Source organism: Leptonotus elevatus, chromosome 1, assembly GCF_054856555.1.
Source record: "Leptonotus elevatus isolate MCC_2025b chromosome 1, RoL_Lele_1.0, whole genome shotgun sequence".
Taxonomy (NCBI): Eukaryota; Metazoa; Chordata; class Actinopteri; order Syngnathiformes; family Syngnathidae; genus Leptonotus; species Leptonotus elevatus.
The window spans coordinates 19,222,752-19,242,892 of record NC_141239.1 but is presented as its reverse complement, the minus strand read 5'-3'; the positions used below and the strand labels follow the sequence as shown (position 1 = coordinate 19,242,892).

The 20,141-nt window shown below is 40.6% G+C and overlaps 1 protein-coding gene across 1 annotated transcript in view; it reads left to right on the top strand.

Moving 5' to 3' along the window:
• cdh2 (cadherin 2, type 1, N-cadherin (neuronal)) overlaps nt 1-20,141 on the top strand; it is a 66,813-nt gene that overhangs the window by 19,628 nt on the left and 27,044 nt on the right. Inside the window, exon 3 of the mRNA XM_086081251.1 lies at nt 16,123-16,334. Coding sequence (XP_085937377.1) covers nt 16,123-16,334 — 212 coding nt within the window. The remainder of the gene's footprint in view (nt 1-16,122; nt 16,335-20,141) is intronic.

Below are 20,141 nucleotides of genomic sequence, written 5' to 3'. Positions count from 1 at the left end.
TCAAACAATATTCTGTACATTTATACGCAAGTGATTTATAATTAACTTTCCTGCTGCCCCGCTTGCAATGTAACGTTAATGAGTTTCGTAGTTTTGTGTTATTCTACGCTTTAATTGCAATAGCATAGGCAACGTGCATTTGTTTAATTCACTGGGCTGCTCTTGTATTGTAGCAGAGGCGTTAAAAGTCATTCTCTGGAAACGATAAGCCTTATTAGGTCTGATGGGCCTCCTGTCTCATATAAACCATTGTGGCCATGATAGACAGGATTCTGGGTTTGGATTCATTTATACAATAAATTCAAGCACATTCCCAGGCCCTGTATTCTGTAATGGGCCATTATGGGCCATGTTTGTAGATGAAGGGGCCAGATGTCCCTAATGTGGTTGAGGGTCCAGCATTGGCTTTTAAAGTGAGGAGGAGCATGAGCTGGACACTGTCCCTTATTAAAGTGACCCACTTGCCGCTAGAGTAGACCCATAAAACAGCGCTTTAATGTTCTTAGCAGAAGAGCGGCCACAATTTGCCCACAGCTCCACAGCCGTAAAAAGGGAATTGAATTCCATAAGAATGATCTGTTGTCATAGCTCATGGCACCAGCTGTCTGACCATGTTTAAATGCAACCCATGGGTGTCACTCCCTCTCTGTTGGCTGCTATGATCCTACAAGCTTATCTCCCACTGGTCCACTTGAGCAGAAGAGCCTTGTTGGATTGAGGTGGACATATGCAAGAACATCAAACATTATTATTTGCAAGATCATATAACCGTAGTGTTGGCATTGTCATTGATGTATGATGATATAAGGGATTTCTCTTTCTCATTAGTAAATTTACCTGAGAATTTACTTCGGTCTCAGCACACTCACCTTACTGTACAGTGTGTCTCAGTTTGTGCATGCATGGCAGCATCCACCCCCTCTCTGGACACCCCATATTGTCTTTGTGTTTTTTTGTGCAGTAAAACTTGATGCACGAGCTGCTATGGGAGCACATCTCGCGGTTCCTGCAATGCTGATGACCCCCTAATGTGGATTCCAGCGAGGCAGAAAGACAAATGTTTGTGCTTCCAGGTCTTCCCGGTATCCCGGGTTGCTGCAGCTGTCATGTTATCCTTTCTGTGGCCCGGACCTTTTAAGCTCAGAATGCAACATAATATCTACATGCTTGGAGGCAGGCCCTTAAGTTATATCTAGTGTTATTTGACAGAAGCGTTCATACTTTATATGATCATTGAGCTAACACAAAATAAATGTAACATTTACATAGCAACAACCTAAACGTGTAATTTTTTAATGTAGATGACACTTTTGTGATCTCTATTCAGACAGGCTAACAAGAAAGCTTTAGTAGGCATGTTAGGCTAATATACTGTGCTGATGTCTGCAGTTTCCACGAAATATTGTTTTCTGCATAGCTCTAACACTCTCGTTTTCAAAAACTTTCATTCACATCAGCCAAACCAGTATCATGTAAACGGCCCCGCATTGTGATTGTAGACACGTTCATAAACTTGGATAGCACCATGTACGTACATTGTATTCTACTCCCACATTGTCTTCAGTTTAATTCATGCTTCTCAATGGAACGCTGAAACCTCGTTTGTATGCTGGTCATACCGAGAGCCAATGCAAATCTTATTTACACTTTCTGTGTTCCGTAGTGTTGGCCAGCGCAGTGGTAAAGTGTCTAGTTTTTGCCAATTTGCAGAGGCTACACTGACCCCAGATTCTGATAGATGGTTCTTATAATGTGACAGCTGAAAGAAAAGAGCCCCTCCGCCTCAATTCCCCCTCTCATGGATTTGGATACAATGAAGCAGATACTCACAGCACCTCGTCCACCAGCCCAACCCCACTCTGTTCATTTTTTTGCTTCTTTCTTTTGCAACTCCCCTGTCTGTGGTCTGAAAACTGATAGGCGTCCACTGCTTCAGGTTGCAGGAGTCTTGCTTTCAAATTCGGTGCTGATTGTAGAGGTGTGGCTACAGGCATAGTGGGAAAACGAGCAGCAAGGGAGCAGACTCTCTCCGCTTTGCCGCTAGGCTAAAAGCAGCCAGCTCATGCCTGATGTGAGACCTCGCTCAAAGGGATTTGTGATGGGGATGCTCTTTGACCCTTCAACGCCTACATTATGTAAATGTGTGCTGCAGAAAACAAGGAGGATGATGTTGTTGTTTCCATAGAAGTGCACTTAGTTGACTTTGAGTAAGTGTGTTGATATTGGTCATAAAAGCACTCGGACATGTTATATGGACAACTCGAGATGTAGGAACAGTCGTAAACCATTTAGACAGCATAGGTAAAAACAACAAAGACAAACCTGTTGTCTTGTAATGGAGCTTCCTTCCATATGTTATGGTAGTGGTTGGTAAGGTAACCAGATCTCTCCCCTCCCCTCCTAAGCGATGTTATTGTCCCTGTGCACAAAGGATGGGGGATGTGTAATATAAGACGGAGCAGAGCGATGAGGTTCATGGACAACGCCCTTTCCCAGACTGTATAGCGTGTATCAGTTGACAATTTCAGGAAGAAGTTTAACATCGGATTTCACTCGAAAGATATGGGAATAGATGAGACTGGCTGCTACTTGTTAATATTGTGCGGAGGGGTTTCGGTTGGAATCTGTGTGTGTCATTTCCTGCCAAAGGGCAATGTCTCTACTCTAGTGAATTTGTTCACTGCTTTCCCCTATTTGTTCCGACTAATGACTGATCACTCCTTTTGTGTTTTAGCCTGTGAAAAAACACTTCCAGAGGCACTTACTGCTGCAGGACCGAGTATTGGGAGGGTTTTTGTGAGTGTCTACTGTGCAGCAGGTGGCGGAGGCTTGCTTTTCTTGTGTGAGCTGCTTATACTTAATACTGTGATGTCTTGTAAACCACAATGGTTCCTTGTGTGGATTAAAATCGGCATTGATGGCAGAATATAATTCAAATGTCTTTGTTTTCAGCATTTTTATAAGTGTAGGACTTCAATTGTGAAGGTGACTTGTGTCCAAGCACGAGTGGCTTTACAATTGAATTTAAAACAACTGATTTGAGTTGAGTGGTAGTATCTCTACAAAGCAAAATAAGTTTTATTATGTGTTTTAATGTATTCAGGACCTTCCCTTTATAAAGCTCGGTACAAGTCAGATGTATGTGATTCGAACCATATGCTGTGGATACTTGAAAGGGTTGTGCACCAACAGACACAGCTGGCTGACAGACAGTCTTGTGATCTCGAAGCCTGTACGCTGTCTTTTTGCTGATCTTGTCGAGCTCACCAAAGCACGACCTCCTTCGGCTAATTATTTGCCCTCCGATGACGTGCTGTTGGTGAATGTTTGTTAAAAGTGCCTGGCCAGGCTTGCCTAAGGAAGTAGAATGAGCTGGTGGGTGGGTTCATTGCTGACATAGTATGAATGTTATTTATGGTCACATGCTCCAATATAGGGTTTGCACTGCAGAATTATGCTCCAGATTGGTAGTGAGCTGGCCATGGACAGTGAGTTACAGCCCACCCGCCTTCAGCACTGATCATTAGCACTTCAAACACACTGGGATATTAAAGTTTGTTTTACAGCTCCCCATCAACAACCATGCAGGGCTGCGGAATATTGAATTCATATAACAGGACTTATAAAGGCGGTACATCTTTAGTGCTCATGTCACGGCATCTGGATGGTGTGGTCCTAGAGGATAGAGGACATTGGCTAATAAGCAGACGTGTCGTGCCCTGACCTCTGAAGATATTACAAGTCAAATTTTATGATTGCCAGAAAAAGTTATCATCGCAATCATGGCATTTCTGTATGAATCTCCATCCAGCTGAGTATGCTTATGTGCACAATCACTTTGTTCAGAAAGACACACAGTACAAGCAATATTAATCATCTTGTAGCTGTCTCTACATCCAAAGTAGATGTGTGTATTATAAATTGTTACCACCTATGCGTCTGAAATTAACATTTACTAATAAAACCGTCTTGGGCTTTTTGACCTGCATTGTACATTACGGTAGTCTGAGGTTACCATTATTTTTTTATAAAACTTTTTTCATAGTAGGTTTAACCACTAATGAATACAAAACCATTGTCCCCAAAACTTAGCAGAGGAATTGTGCATGAAGGAGAAACCAAATACTTTTCAGCAAGCAATTATATTTCGATCCATTTTGGTGATGATCTGCAAATGGAGCATTGATTCACCATGTGAGTCACTATAATACCATTGGAGCAGTCCAACCCCAGAATCACATTGGTACCAGGAATTAACTTGTTAAACCTATATATTGCCGGCTTTGGGCCAAAACCTCCCATGTCACCATTTCATTAAATTTCACAAATTATTCTATTTATCAGTCCACACATGTGGGTGTTATTTATACAAACTATTAATAATAATAATAATAATAATAATAATAATAATAATAATAATAATGCATTCGTTTTAAATAGCGCTTTTTCTAGACACTTAAAGACGTTTTACAGAGGAATGGATACATTATTCATGCACTCACACATTCAAACTGCGGTGGCAGTAAGTTATTTAAGTAGCCACAGCTGCCCTAAGGCAGTCTGATGGAAGCGTGGCTGCCAGTGTGTGCCTACGGCCCCTCCGACCACCACCAAACATTCACACCTTCCATACACCAGTGTGAGCAGCACTGGAGGCAATGTGTGTGAAGTGCCTTGCCCAAGGACACAATGACACATGACTTGGGGAGAGCGGGGATCGAAGAGCCAACCTTCTGGTTACTTAGCGACCGTCACACCCTGAGCCACGGCTGCCACAATATTATATATATTAACCAATATACAGCGTTGAACATGGCTTAATCTCTTTGACGATGCAATGTTAATGGTTGAAAAAACATGCTTTTTTTGGGTGGTAGGGGGGGTCTCCTGAAAAGTGATAATTTCTGAGCTAAAAGGATTTCGCCCGAAGCTCTACTTAGGGGAATGGCCTTACTAAATTAACAAATCCTCTGGTGACCAAGAGTTTTGCACAATACTTCACTTGTGTGGGGGAAAAATCCACCAACTCCAATCTTGAATCAATCTTGTGGTCAAGATAGGATAACAGTCTGCAATTAGCATTTGATTAAGAAATTTAACTAGTCACAGACCTTATATTGCGTTCTGTGGCTCACGAAAAGGCTCAATTCCGGTAATAGAAAGTTTGAAGCACAAATCAGACCACCTGGAACAATTTAATCTCCCAAACCATTTCCAACAAGGAAGAAGTGTCTGTTTAATGTGCCTGCCAACTATAAATTTGTCAAATTCTGACTGGGTCTTTGTAATGAGAAGGAAATATTCACATGCATCAAAGCTAGTCTGTCTTTTCTCCATCAAGTTCATTTGAGCATTTCCTGTATTGCTAGCAGCATCTGCAACAAAGAAATATCTTCCCATCTGCCATCAAATGTCTTAGTCTGGGATTAATTCAGAATAGTCAGAAATGAGTTTGTCAGTGGGAGAAAGAAAGACTAACAGAGGGGCATATCAGGAGTTTGTGGCGGATTATGCGGAAACAGTTTGATGTTTAATCACTCCTTGTGCATAAGGCGTGTAAAATGGAGATAGAATGGCTTTCCAGTAAGCTCTAATGGAAGCGCAATGTCCTTCTGGTGAGTCTTGCCTCTGTTGAAGTAACACACCGTGAACTCACACAAATGTGTGTTTCCCTGAGAGTCTCCACTGAAGCAGAATGATAGGAGAGGACTGACCCAGCACAGAACCCCATTTCTCCTCTGCCTCTCATCTCTTGCTCTACACTCGGCGGCTTGATTAGGGTGACACACGGCGAGGTATCATGCTTTTCTATTTTTTTGTGTGCATTTTTATGACACTGCAGCTGTCCTGTCTGAAAATAGAGCATGATCAGACAGTTATTGCGCTTCTCGCAACAATGCAGCCATTTTACCATCTTAAAAATAATTGTTTAGATGATTGCCATGTTAAAATAATGACAACATGCTACTGTCAAGGCTACCTACTTGAGCAGCAGTCAATAATAACGGTAGTTGAGCTGAGCACCAAGCTTCTTTTCCAGTGTTTACCACCTTTCAAAGCAACACTTTTACAACTTAGATTGCCAAAGGAATAGGACAATTTCAAGATATTATGTTATAATTCACTTCTGTTGGTGTCCAGTGTATTCACTGGTTTGGTTTCTCTAGCTTCTAACCACATCTGATCGATTAACACTTAACAAATGCATCTTTTGTGCTCCTGATTCGTATTCATTGCATTGGATTGTAATTCAATTCCACTTCACAACTGTAGGGGGACTCGCAAAGTCAAAATAATAGTCACGTCTCACGGATGAATCTGTAGAGTTTACATGACCAAGCCTTTCCATGTTTGCACAGAGACTGCCACTTCATAGTTTGTGCTGTTGGTATAATTTGTGACCCGGATGAACATGGCTCGCACTGCAAGGTGACACAACATTCCATCAATCCTCACATTAAAAACCCCAAGGTCTGGAAACATTTCCACAGGCGCTCTTTCCAAGCAGAGACAGATTTGTACATGGTCATGCTTGTGGTTCGTTGTTATGTTATAGCTTCAGACAAACTGAGGACAGATGTGTTTGGAATCATTTCCAACCCCCCCACCCCCATCCACCATATTCCTTCCTCCCCCTTCTTGATTCCCCTTTCTCTTCCGCCCTCCTTCTACTTCCCCTAATCTGGGACTCATTGTGTCTGTAATAAAGCCCAGCTGCACACATGCCTCTCTGCACCCACTCAGTTGAGCTTATTACATGGGAGTAAGAGTCCAGTCACACAACCATGCTCCCTTAACACAGATAATACACGTTAGAGGGGACGCTCCTTTTTTTTTTTTTTTTTTTTTTTTTTTTTTTTTTTTTTCTCTAAGAGCTCAGTATTGTTCATTCGGAAATGTCATCATCATTGCTCTTTTTTTTTTTTTTTTTTTTTTTTTTTTTTTAAATATATATATATATATATATATACACATATATACATACATATATACATATATACATACATACATACATACTTTTTTTTTTTTTTTTTTTTTTTGTGTGTGTGTGGGTGAGTATGTGTGTGTGCGTGCGTGCGTGCGTGTGTTTGTTAGCTCACCAGAAAACCTATTAGAAAAAAAAAATCTTATACCGTTCACCTAAATCGAACACCAGGAGACCCGAGGGGACCGAAGAAAACCAAGGAAGGTGAAATCCAGCACCGACCAGACACCCCCCACCAGAACTCCTCCCCAGCCCAAGAAACATCCAGACCCCAACAAATCCAAAAAACATAAAGTCAGGGAGGCCTCAAGAGACCAACGGAGAGACCGAGAAAAGGAAGGAAGGACAGACGAAGCCGCGTGAGATCCGAGACACCAGCCTCCACCGATTCAATAACCTGAGGGGACGCTCCTTGTGTCGGACTCATGCCAGTACTAATCGCTGACACCTGACGTTGCATTTGTGCCGGTTTACTTATAGCAGAAGCACAGTTTATGACGTTCAACGCTAAGGGTCTGATTTACTGAGATCCCATAGTGGGTGCTAAATTGCATGTTTGCGTTAACAGAATGAGCACACTGATGGTGGTTGTGTTGCATGTGAGCTGCTATGATTGTGGTCTTCATAGCTGCTTGTGATAGTGGCTACTAAATGAAGGGGTCACTTGCTAACAGATGCAAACGCGATGGGAGACCGCCTTGTTTTTTGGGGGTGTTTTTTTTTTGGGAAACTCTGATGGCTTTCACAATGTAACATTTTGGATAGCACCCCTAGTGAAAAATGAAGATTAAAGTGAGTGTAAGACAAAAAAAAGTTATTGTTACAAAACGGAATTGTATCACATCAATAATTTTGTGAAAGCCCGCAACCACCTAAACGTTTTGTTTGATTTCATTTGTCCCAAGTGCATGCCAATTGGATGGATCTGCCTTTCCTGTGTAACGTTGCTTTAAAAACATGAGACAGCATGCATGGAAGTCAGCTTTGTGAGAGGACCGCATCAATTGTCAGAGTACGGCAGAAATGACTCAGATGCAAGGAAATGCAGAGTTGAAAGGAGTTTAAGACAAGTCGGCCCTTAAATCTTTCAAGAGAGAATTGTATTACTAAATAGACGATAGATTGTGATAATTTCTGTGAAGATATCAAAAAGGTTTACACAAGTGCATAAGTTGTTTCTGCGTCCTCAAATTTTGCCTGGCTTATGCTGGCACCGCTTTGCATGTTGTTTTGTGCCTGCCTTTCTGACGCTCCATTTAAGAACACAATATCAGCAACTGGAATTCATCTCAGTTTTGATCAATCACATGATTTGCATGAAGGGTCCTACATTTTCGTCACTGTCCCTGTCGGAACCGGCATTGGGCCTGAAGTGTAGTTTGAATGATTATATCATATTCATAGCATCTCTATACTGCATCAGTTAAGCCTTATTTGAATTATATATGAATTCCGTGTAGTTTATTATTATTTTTATTTTATTTTTTGCGTTAGGCTTTTTTGCTGTATAAAATTTTATTGAACATTTACCATTAACCAGCATAGAAAAAAAGATCAATGGTGATTGATCATTTTAAGTGGACATAACTCAAAAATATAGATAAATATTACAAAAGCAGGAATGTGTTGATTTCATCATTGCCTGGTCGGGCCAGCATTGGTGAACTTAGGGTGGCGCAGCATGGAGTGGCCACTGGGCCGCTGTTACCTGCGCATGCCAACTTAATCTATTTACATTTACTCTACTACTCCAGCAACACGCAGAATGAACTGTGCTGCACACCAATTTAATTTGACACAGTCGGTTGCGGCGTGTCATTACATTAGCTTCCACGTCCTTAGCAAACCCGGCTCTAATGCTGTGAAAATTTGCACTGTATTTTTGGGGAATTTTGAGGTAATTGTCCCTTTTTGTTCCGCTTTTGTCTAATACAGTGATTTCAGGACAATAAGTAATCATTACAAACCCTTTATGAACAGTACAGTCAAAAAAAAAATTTCAATTAGCAATGTACTCTCAACTCAAAATTCTTGGGAGGTTTCACTATACTTTGTCAATTCCATGCAGCGTAATCCTGTGTGCATTATGTGAGACGAGATCTGGTAGCTGCAGTGTTTCAATTTGGCTGGCAGGATGGTGCTGAATTGCTTCAGCGCAGAAATAAAAAATGCATTCATGCATGTGAAAGTGAGCAGTCCTAATAGAAAGGTGTGTCTCATTTACAAATTGGAAGCCAGAACTTCATTAAACATAAAAATGGAGACATGGATCAATATGACTCTCGCCCTCGTTAGTATCGCCAACCATGTTTCTGCTAACAGGTTTGTGAGTAATATCGAAAGGTTCTTAAAACTACCCTAATTAGGGAGAAATTGTTCATTATGATGTAGTCCACCAATGTAATAAATCAATTGAATTTGAAACATGTACAAATGATAAGGAAGAATAATTATGGCATTCATACCTGTATTGGGGGCAACGTTGTAATCACACTGTAGTTTGACTACCATGGCAACAACAGCTGGGGCATCCAGGTCAGCTCAACTCGCAGCATCCACAAAAGCTTTTAAATGGATTTCTTTGTCTGTAGTTGGTAGACAACTTTGTCCTCCATTTAAAATCATGATGCCTTAATCTTTGAGACACAGACTTTCACCAGAAACCCTTTTCTACTTCACTCTGTTTATTTATTCGTAATGGTTGTGGGGGAGGTCAAGCAGGTTAAAGTAGACTAGTGCAAGATCTAAAATGTAGCTCGATGTATCTGACGCTACAAGACGATATTTTCACATGCACAAATGTATGCTTTCCGTCTGTTTTGTCTGTGCAAGTCAAGCGGCACACAACAAGCTGTCAGAATAGAAAATCTTGAAAGCTTTTAAGAGCAACATTGGTCTTGTCTTTGTACTGTGTTTCTGTACTTTTCTTTCTTTGTCAAGCGCCGGCTAATTGTGTTTCAAGCGAAATTTGACACGTATTGATTCAAACGTGCTATGAGCAAATGCACACACCCATAGTGTGGATTGGCAGCTGCTCTAATCCTTAGCTTTGAAGAGGCTTTTTTTTCCTTGCTCACATTGTTTTAGACTTTTTTTGCCCCCCTTTTCCCCACAGCCTTTCACTAGAAGCAGTGTCTATGTAGCCTCGGGTTGTTTTGTTTTGTTATCATGAAGGGCTTTTAGAGAATGACTTCCCAGTATTTCTCTTAAGTGTGTCACATGAATCAAAAAAAAGAAAAGTTTATCATGGGTAGCTGTGACTGCAACACACCACTGACTTATTGGTTTTGTTTAACTTAATAAGCTTTACAACATTTCAGCCAGTTTAGATTTTGCTCCGCCAGTTTATGAATTTTAAAATAGATTTTAGAATTTAGAGGATTGTTTGCGATAAATTAGTACGTAGCACAGAAACGATACCAGGAAATTCACACGTCTGGTGCCTGAGAGTGAGTGTCTCAGATGACATCACACGCAGCATAATAGTGGTTTCCAGCTTCCATCAGCCTCATCTTCTTTTGTCTGCTGCTTTGTTTCTCGGCCAAGAGGATGCACATGCCTCCTGTTCATGCACCGGTTTATCCAAAATGGAAAAGAAGGAAAAGCCAGAATTGTATTGGCTTTGTTCTCCAAAATGGCCTTCAAAGCCTATACATTTTTTATCTTTGCAAAACTGTCTTTCATCGCACGTTTATGTTTGTATGCATTTTACTTGAGACTAGTCATTTCAGTGGAATTGGCTTGTCAAAATATTAAGCTCATATTTGTAAACTCGTATTGCCGTTGTTACTATACAATGTATATGTCCTGTAGACACGCCAACGCATTTACTGTACGCATGAGCATGAGGCGCCAAGATAGTTATCGCATGACATCCCTCGGAGACATGAGGATTAGCATTATTCCTGTGTTACTATTTGTGAAGCACATCACATTTGAAGGCTCCTTGTCATGCACGATGATGATTGGAATAATGATAATAGACACTGGTCAGGTTTTTGCACTACTAAGTGAACGGTGAGCCGAGTGATCACGTGGGCGGTTTGACAGTTTGTCAGAATTTAATCACATTCTAATGTACCACGCGTCAATTTCATCAAAATTGATAACATGCGGTTTCCTCGGCGGTCAGTCTCTGTGGATAATGGCTTTGTCTTCCTGCACATTCATTTGCACAACCTTTGGTCTGTGGAAATCAAAGCTGTAATGAACTGTGCGCTTCCATTTAAAGCTCCCAGTTTAATCTGATTCATCAGTGAATGAACACCAGTATCACGTTTACATTGGACATCAACTCTGCATCTGATTGAATCCTCAAACCAATTGTTTTCTTCTCCATGTCCGTAGCACTATTTTGTGGGTTTTTTAATGATCAAAATTGTCAAATACATTTCTCAAACCACTTCTAGAACTGTTCTTTGCTGTCCATCTGTTTGCCAGAATGTGGCTGGCTTGTAACTTGCTCACTGCACAGATGACAAATATGCATTCTGTCAGGAATTTAATAGAAACAGTATGTCTCCACTCCTTCGTGCAGACAAACTGGGCTGAATTATTTGAACGCAATGATTTACATCCTAACCCAAATAAGTGCTAAATCTAGGATTCTGGAGCACACTACTTTTATTTGATTTGTCAAGTTGTCTCATTTCTTATTTAAGATAACGAGGATTTCCCGGCCATTGAATTGAGAGCAGCACATGACAGATGATATTTATTGTGGGTATAGAGAACATGGTTATAACAAGTTTCCCACATGCTGAAAAGGAGAACTGAGGCAATGACATCACAGGACAAGTCACCTAATCTGTTTTTCCATAATAAAAAAACAACAACTCAGCACGCTGATGGTCCCTGTGGGGAAACCTTTGGCACACTTATGCTTGTTTCTCCTTTTCCTCTTTCAGCAAATGTAAGAGAGGAACTTTTCAACGGCTGTAATCAAAAAGTCTAATAAGATCATCAAAAATAGTTACTTTATTTTTGAAAGTACCAATACTGTCATTTCATCACAGTACTTTCCATATGTGTATTACTGCAGTGTATGGGACTGTGTGCATACACAGTCTGAATCGAAGAATAGCTTCTATAACATGAACATTATCCTCTCAAGTCTGACAAGTTAGTATCAGAAGTACCCTACTACAAACAAGTGGATAAATTATGGCCATGATGCAGCAATTCTGTGGGGTCAACGTGTAAAAGAGATTGTTCATGATTTGTTTTATTTTTCTTTAAATCATATTTTCATCATGGTTCTTACCTTTACATTTACATATTTTCAGCTAGCTCTGCTAAAGGCCTATTAGACATCTTATTAACTGTTTAATGCCTCACTGAAGTATCAAGCCACTCGCCTCAATAACTTGCACAACAAAATCAGCACAGCTATATGCCCTGATATCTGTTGAAAGGTCAGCTCCCGGCTCCAGTGACACAATAATGGACACAATGCATGGCTGTGATTGTACTGTATTCTAACATCACTGTATTTGCCTAACATACCTCTGGAAATGACCACCCTCAAAGCTTGTCTTCTATGGCTAACCTGCAGACGTCCTGAGTTTCAAAGTGTTAGAAAAAGACTGTCAACTTGAATTCTCTTTTTTTGCAGATGAACTGGATTTCCCTGGCAAATAAGGGGCTATCACTAAATGTCACTGTAAGAAGCTCACAGTGGATGGTTTTGTTAAGCTATCTTTTACTTAGCTTCAGTACTTAGTACTTTATGTGGGATTAGACTACGAATGGAGAGCGGCAATGGTATTTTCCTCCTGGTCAAAGCACCACACCCTTTGTACCCTATGCAAATACTGAAACAAATTAGCACTCTCAAAGAAGACAACACTGTATTTTGGGATTTTTTTTGTCTTGTTAATATAGCTATCAAGTTTTTAAAATACTAACAAACTAACAAAATGAAAATGACATCCTTAGGGTCAGAATTCTTGAATCAATGAGGCATCCAAATCTGTGTTATCCACTCGGTCTTCCATGGTGCTTATCACTGTATTGCAATGTGGATGTGTGTGATAAGAGAAAGTCATATCGGAATGCTTTTTAAGGGACATCCTCATAATGTATTCTTAGCAGGAGTCCTCAGATTTAATGTGAAAAACAACTCTTAAGAGTATGCCTTTGCCACACAAAACAACTTATATCCCTTTGAACTTTTATGAACTGTTAAAAGGTTATGCTTGAATTGAACATAAACACTTAATGTAATGTTTTCATGTAAAACCTTTGCATATTTTCAAACCAACTATAAATGTGTGGAACGCTTTGCTCGTTTGAAGTGCATTACTAGAACGCCTTCAAGGACTTTAGTCTGGCAAAAGGCAAATGTCCTTATTTACAGATCCAAGCTTTACCTCCAAGCAGTTGACTGTGTGAAGAATACCGACTTTTCTGGGAAAAGAGAATGTGCCAGAATCAGCAAATAATTTGCAAATGATTGAGATATTATGCATGTCTTAGAGGCGCATCGCCCTGACGAGGTCGTCGAGGTACAGTTCTTTCTGTTCATGTAAGGCATTTTGTTGCATTGGTGCTAAAGTAGACAATTGTGTAAAGGTCGATTGCGGAGATTTATTTCAGAAACAGCAATTAGAGAAAAGTACAACTGGAAAGAATAACAAACATTTACATTTTTGCAAAGCAGCAAAAATGTTGTCACAGTGTTTAAATGCAGTTAAAATCGCAGATTACGCTGGTTTGAAGTATGGCTTCAGTCAATAACCTGGAGGTTTTACCCAACACATCCAGTGGGATCATCTTCTTTAATTTGCATCATCTCAATTCCTCTGAACTTGGTTAGGGTTCGTGTTTAGTCAGGGGTACTGTGCTATTTGCTATGGTGGGGGATGGGTTGCAATGCCTTTGGGGTATTGTTCCTGGATCTATATGCATCTGTAGCTGGAAAGAGTAATTCTCAAATAGAGGGCCTGCAAAAGTCGACTCGGCCTAAACTTGGAGATTGCGAAACATTCATTTTCCAATCTGCAGTCAGAAAATTAAATGCATCTCTAGATATTGCTCTCTAACCATTTGTGTGCAGCAGAGTGCACGTTTTCACGTGATGTAGCAAACAATAGAGAGGCACTATAGCACTTGGGGTTAACCAGGATTTTTGTGTTGCTTGTCACTGATGGGGGGCATGCAAACATTGAATAGAATCATTGAGTCGGAGGTAATTCCGGGCCCCGGTGCAGGGCATTTGTTGGACAGGCCATTCTGCTGACAGGCCCGTTTGTCCCACCGACCCCCTCCTTTTTTAACCCCTGGTCTCCCTCCCCCCTTGCTGCATCGGCATTTCTTTCCGCACTGAAGCCTTTATCGTTGTACCCATGACGACATGTCTGATGGGGCGTGGCAGCCAAGATTTCATTTGGCCCTGAACTGTGGGTAGCCAATGCGTCTAGATATAGATCGCAATAGCTATGCCGACACGTTGGATTTTTCAACTTTGACAAATGAATACACACACAAGGGACAGTCCCATTTATTATCATTGCAGATGGCTGTGCGTGCTGGGAATTTGTGGTGTGACTGTGGAATGTGGAGCCTCACTGGGATGTTGTGATCTCTGAATTTCAGAAAATGTTCAAGAGTTTTAGCTGAGCTCAGCAGCAGAACTCATGGGGGGGACATTTCTATCAATTCACTGCTAAACATTCACTGCATGCATTTTACAAAAGCTAGGACAGAGAAAATATGGGCTTCAAGTTCAAAAATATACAATTTTCAGCTTTTGTCCCCGTGTGGTTGTTCTGTATGAACAGCACAGACAGAATTTGAGGACAAAGTCAAACTGGCAATTTTATCCCTTTGGAGGTAGCATCAGAGCTGTGAAAGAGGTGGGATGGCGACTGTGGAATTCTGCAATGCCAAGATGACAATGTGAAGTTCAATAGCTGACACTCAACTTCCCCTGCCCCTGTTATGTTGAAAATAAGTACTCACAACGTACACAAGTTTTCATGTCATCAAAGTATCTGATGTTGCATATGCTGTGTCGCTAAGTGAAAGTGTAGATGTTGCAGCAATGTCTAGGGATGTACTGCTTTACATGGATATATATGGTTGTATAGTCTGCTGCACTCAGGCCAAGTAATAAAGTAAACCTTCATCTCTGTCATCATAATTTTATTACAAACAGGGCGTGGAACATTTTGGCTATTCAATTAGAGCCTAGAGGTTAAACTTATGATCCCAAATTGATCTACTACAACCTCCGCTCAAGCCCAGAGGAACTTCATCTAAGTGCAAATGATTCTCCGAAGAGAGGGTCTTGGGCCCCCAAGGTAGCACCAGAAAGAAAGATGAGGTGCCCCCTTGCAGGCTTTTGTTAAATAATGCCCATATCTGCTTGAATAATTCAGAGCAGCAATAGCAGAGCTTCTACACAAACCATACACCTGGAGAATGTCATTCTATCTTTACCTTTGTGCCATTGTGTGCATTTAAAGATGAGCGTTGCTAGCCGGGGAAGCCGGCCAAGACAAAAGGATCATATAGTAATAAAGTCATGTGTGTTTGTCTGTCCATCCATTTCTGCTATGCTATACTGCCACTAACTTGTACTAGAGTGTTGCAATCCTGCCTTTGAGGCCTTCGCTTTGACTGGATCCCCCCGTGAGACACCTGCCTTTGGTGTATCTGCACATCTGTGTGTTGTGTGTATGTTGTGATGAAATAATCATCACAAGCCCTCACTTGTGCCCGTGGGAGAATTCATCCATCCACGGCATCTCTGAATGCTGTGAGCCACAAATCTAGCATTGTGAAGGTTGATTAAACACTACATATGTTGGACGCATGAATCTGCACGATATTCCAGATATACTATTTTATCTTTTGGATTTTTTCCCCTCCTGTAATAGTTATATAAAGTTCAATTTCAGTTGCCTCCCCTTCAAACTCGATATTCCTGTGCACCTGTTTTGAGCGATACCTTTGGGGCACAGCTTGAAGTGAATAATTTATGAGCACGAGGGGAAGGAATCACAAAATCTTTGTGGACCTTCCGTTGCACTGTGTGTTTGTCGAGCTGTCTGTCTTCCACCTCCTTTGTCTTTGTCCTTTTTAAGGATTGTTTTTCACCACTGGACATTCTTAACTTTATCTCTCTCTTGCAGTGACGTTTGTCGACTGCAGCCGTGGGGGTCTGGTGCGCTTCGAATGCAACAACCCAGAGGACTTCCGGATAGAAGCCAACGGGGTGGTCTACGCTGCCAGGAATCTGCAGCTCTCTGGACTCCAGACGTCAGCGCTGCTAATCAAGGCCATTGACGACACAACCCAGCAACAATGGATAACCCTTGTCAGATTGACACCCTCCAACCAGCAGGTGAGTAAGCAACAGATCTACGATTGATGGGCATAATAATTAACCTAATTGTCATGTGGAATTTTTGGTGTTTAATTGGGACCTAGAGCAATTAATACAAAATGGAGTGCATTACTTGGCTTCAATCAGTTTGGTGTCATGCCGACTCTGGTACTGAAAGTTCGGGACATTCAGAAGGATTCACCCATCTCAGTAAAAAAACTTGAATCTAATTTTACATTTAGGTCATCAAGCAATTAAGTGAAACCTTAGAATCTACTATTTATTGCTATTGGTCGGTTGTATTTTACCACAATAGAAAGCCGGAATGATCAATTCTGCCCTCGCGTCAATCAACTTGCACTGATTACCCGCACTGCGCATTCACAGATGACTAGTTTCCCAAATTGTAGCAGGTGTTCCATGAGACAAGATGGATGCCTGCTAATTAAAAGTTAATGTGTCAATTTAGTTGGAGCACAAACATATACTTAACACGGTCAGCGTCTAGCGAGAGCAGATGCGCAACGACTGCTCATAAAATAGATTCCAGTGTGCGCGTCTTGTGATTGTAAGCTTATTGCCTGCGTGTCATCTCTGCGAGACAGTAAGCATCTGTTTGAGCTCTCCTGGACAAGACAAGCAGTCGTCTGCGATTAATTACGTTGTGCAAGTGCTCATATGTCAACATTGTCTTTGGCCGAGGATAAGAGAAAGTTCACGTTGAAGAAGTTCACATGCCATATCGGTCCTTCTTGTAGTCAGGAAATGAAAGAAACTTCTAAAGGCTTTCTAGGATTGTAGGTTTTAACTTAAGTGCCAGAGAATTATATGATCGTGCTCAGCAAGACTCTACACAGACAGACATGTTTTCTTTCAGTTTTACATGCTAGAACTAGTAGACCATAGCCAGACCACTTGTGTTTACAAACTGCCAAAGTCAAAAACAGCTGCTCAATCTCTGACTTGTTAGGATTCCAAAAACTATTAATTATTTTACAATTCAATTGATATTTGCAATTATTTGGCCCCTTGTTTTAAAGGACTCGAATGCACAACAGACAAAGGCATCCAAATTATATTCCTTTGTTCACCCCCCCCCCAAAAAAAGAAGTCAATATCAGCTCAAGCTGAAAATTGTATCAAGTAAACAGAAATGGAACAAAACAAGAAATATAAACCACAATTAATGTAATAGACATCAATCGATGCAATGTGTGCGCTCTATTAATACTGAAATCTTTCTATTTTACATAATCAGTACAGTATTATGCCTAAAAGTGACAACATATTTGTAAACGTGTGCCACCAGGGGACAATGTCATGAAAGGGGAATGTTGTATTTTTCTGAGGTTGCAGATAAAAATAAATAGTTGGGTTATTCTTGGGGCCAGCAAGCACATCTCTTAGCCAGGAACTAAATTAAAGTTTTAGCCAGTAATGATTTCACAGCCTCTCCAAGCACTATCATTAGCCACACACAAATGCAACTGCAGGTATAGGATTTTAATGACACTATTAGTCACTGCTGTTGGTAAGATAAATACTTTTGCCAAACAGGTAAACTGTCAGCCATTTTTTTAATAACATAAATCAGGCTACGCATCTGCATCGTGTGCATCCAGTGATGATTTCTTAATCACATCAGTGATTACTTTTATTTATTTATTTTTTATTATGCACTGTGAATGCTTCTGCCTTGGGGAGACATTTTAATCACTGACAACTAAACAATAACCTCATTAAGATTAAACCATGTCTACCTCCAATAGAACTCTGCAGCACAAAGCAACACTTAAGAAGCGCAAACAAGGGAGTTTTCTTAAAGGGTAAATCACAATTCAATGTTGAGGTCCTGAAGCTGTCAGAACAGTGTCTGTATGTGTGTTTTTGTGTGTGTGGTTTGGGGCTTCACAGGAAGATACGGGGTGAACAATCCCAGCACGCCATTCATCATTCCCAACGCAGGTTGCAAATAATTGCTACTCTCACTCATGCCCATTTTAATAAGGTAACAGATATTTCTAAAGCACGCACACAGCTTCTCTATCTGTCTGCTTGACGTGTTACTTGTGTAGTGTGTGAAAGCACTATAATCAAATTTCAAACATGATTAGTGGAAGCTGTCTGACAGTGGTCAGTGTGTGTGTGTGTGTGCCTAAGAGGTTGTGGGTCGTTATAGGGTGGCAAAGTGGTAATTCATTTCTGTGGTTACATGGAGCCATGTTTGGACAGTGAAAGCAGGCAGCGTGTAGCACAGGGGTGGGGGATACGATGCTCAACAAATGTTGTTTTTTTACTACATACTGTATTTGTGGGTAAATCGTTTGTGGGGTTTTATAACACTCCCTCTTTGGTTTTGGTTTTGCAATTGCACAGATCAAGTTCTTTCATAGACCATATATGGCCCACATTCTGTTGGTTCCCCATCTTTGGTTTAGTAAGATTTCAATGAATGAGCCCAGATAACAATCATCAACATTGACTGATTTAACATACTGTTTTTTTATTTTTTTATTGTTGTTCTTTCCCGCCTTGTGTTCAAGGTTATTGTAACTTTCCATGGCACAACTTCAGTCCCTCCTCCGTGTCTCTTGAGCAGCATTGGCAATTTGAGACATCTGTGTGTTTAGTGTCTGGCTTGCAGGTACCATCCTCCTTTGTTTCAAATCTCATTCATTACAGCTGAGGGAGGATGGCAGATCCATTATGGGAGCCGGTTGTGTCTGTGTGGGTGCATTTTATCAGGACATGAGATGAGGTTTGCCATTTAAAGCCAAGCGGTGCTGCTGGTGTACTGCTGCTACACTAACTGCATACACCGGAGCATGTCAAGGAGAATAGTGCTGTAATGTTGATTGGTGAAACCAGGGAGTGTGTCTTCTACATATTGAGGAAATTTAATGATCTACCTGAATGTTATGAACTGCTCTCTCAAATACAAGTATCCTTTTGGGGAAAATAATGTAAGCAGAATATGGATTTAGCTCAACCCCCCATTATCGTGCTGCATGTTGTTCTTTAGATGAAATAGTTGAGTGAATCAACAGCGCCTCTAGTGGTTGCAAGTAATGCCTGCCATGTTGCGTTTGTTGCTTCAAGGTGTTCATAATTAACTAATATCACACTATTGACAATTTGAACATCCGGGCATTTCGGATATTTCCGCAATGCAAACACTTAATTTACACGGTGAAAACAAACTGTGTATTGTATTGCGTTCGCCTATGACTAGCATACAAGTTATAATAGTCAAATGACACAGGTTATAATAGCCAAATGACAATTCATCACATTTTGATATCAAAATTATTAATCCTCACAAATCAAATTACAACAATCCAATGGCCAATTCTTTTCAATTAACAGAGAGCTTCTATCACCGAGTTGACCGCCATTTTGACTTGTAATGTGAGCTTGGAATTGTCAATTGAGTCAACTTAGGAGTAAGTAATGTAATTCATGTTTTTGTTGTCATATATTAACTCATTTTCACTGAAGCAATCCCCTTCACTCTCGGCTGTTTTACTGGATTTTGACTTATTTTGCAAGGCCCACAGAATATTGTGTTCTATTGCTATAAAAACACAGAACCTACCAAAAGAAAGATTATTCTCTTCTTTCATCAGGAAAAAATATATATTTTTATCTTTTTCAGTTTTGCAGTAATTAGCATTAGAATATAGTTAAGTTTCATCATTATTCACAAATATATTTAGAACTGTGAGTAAATGATCTTTTTTTCCAACATAGCCCTGGTTGAACTTTTATACTCTGCTTCCACCTGCTGGCCGTTTGTGTAATAACTACCATTTCTTCAACCCTTCC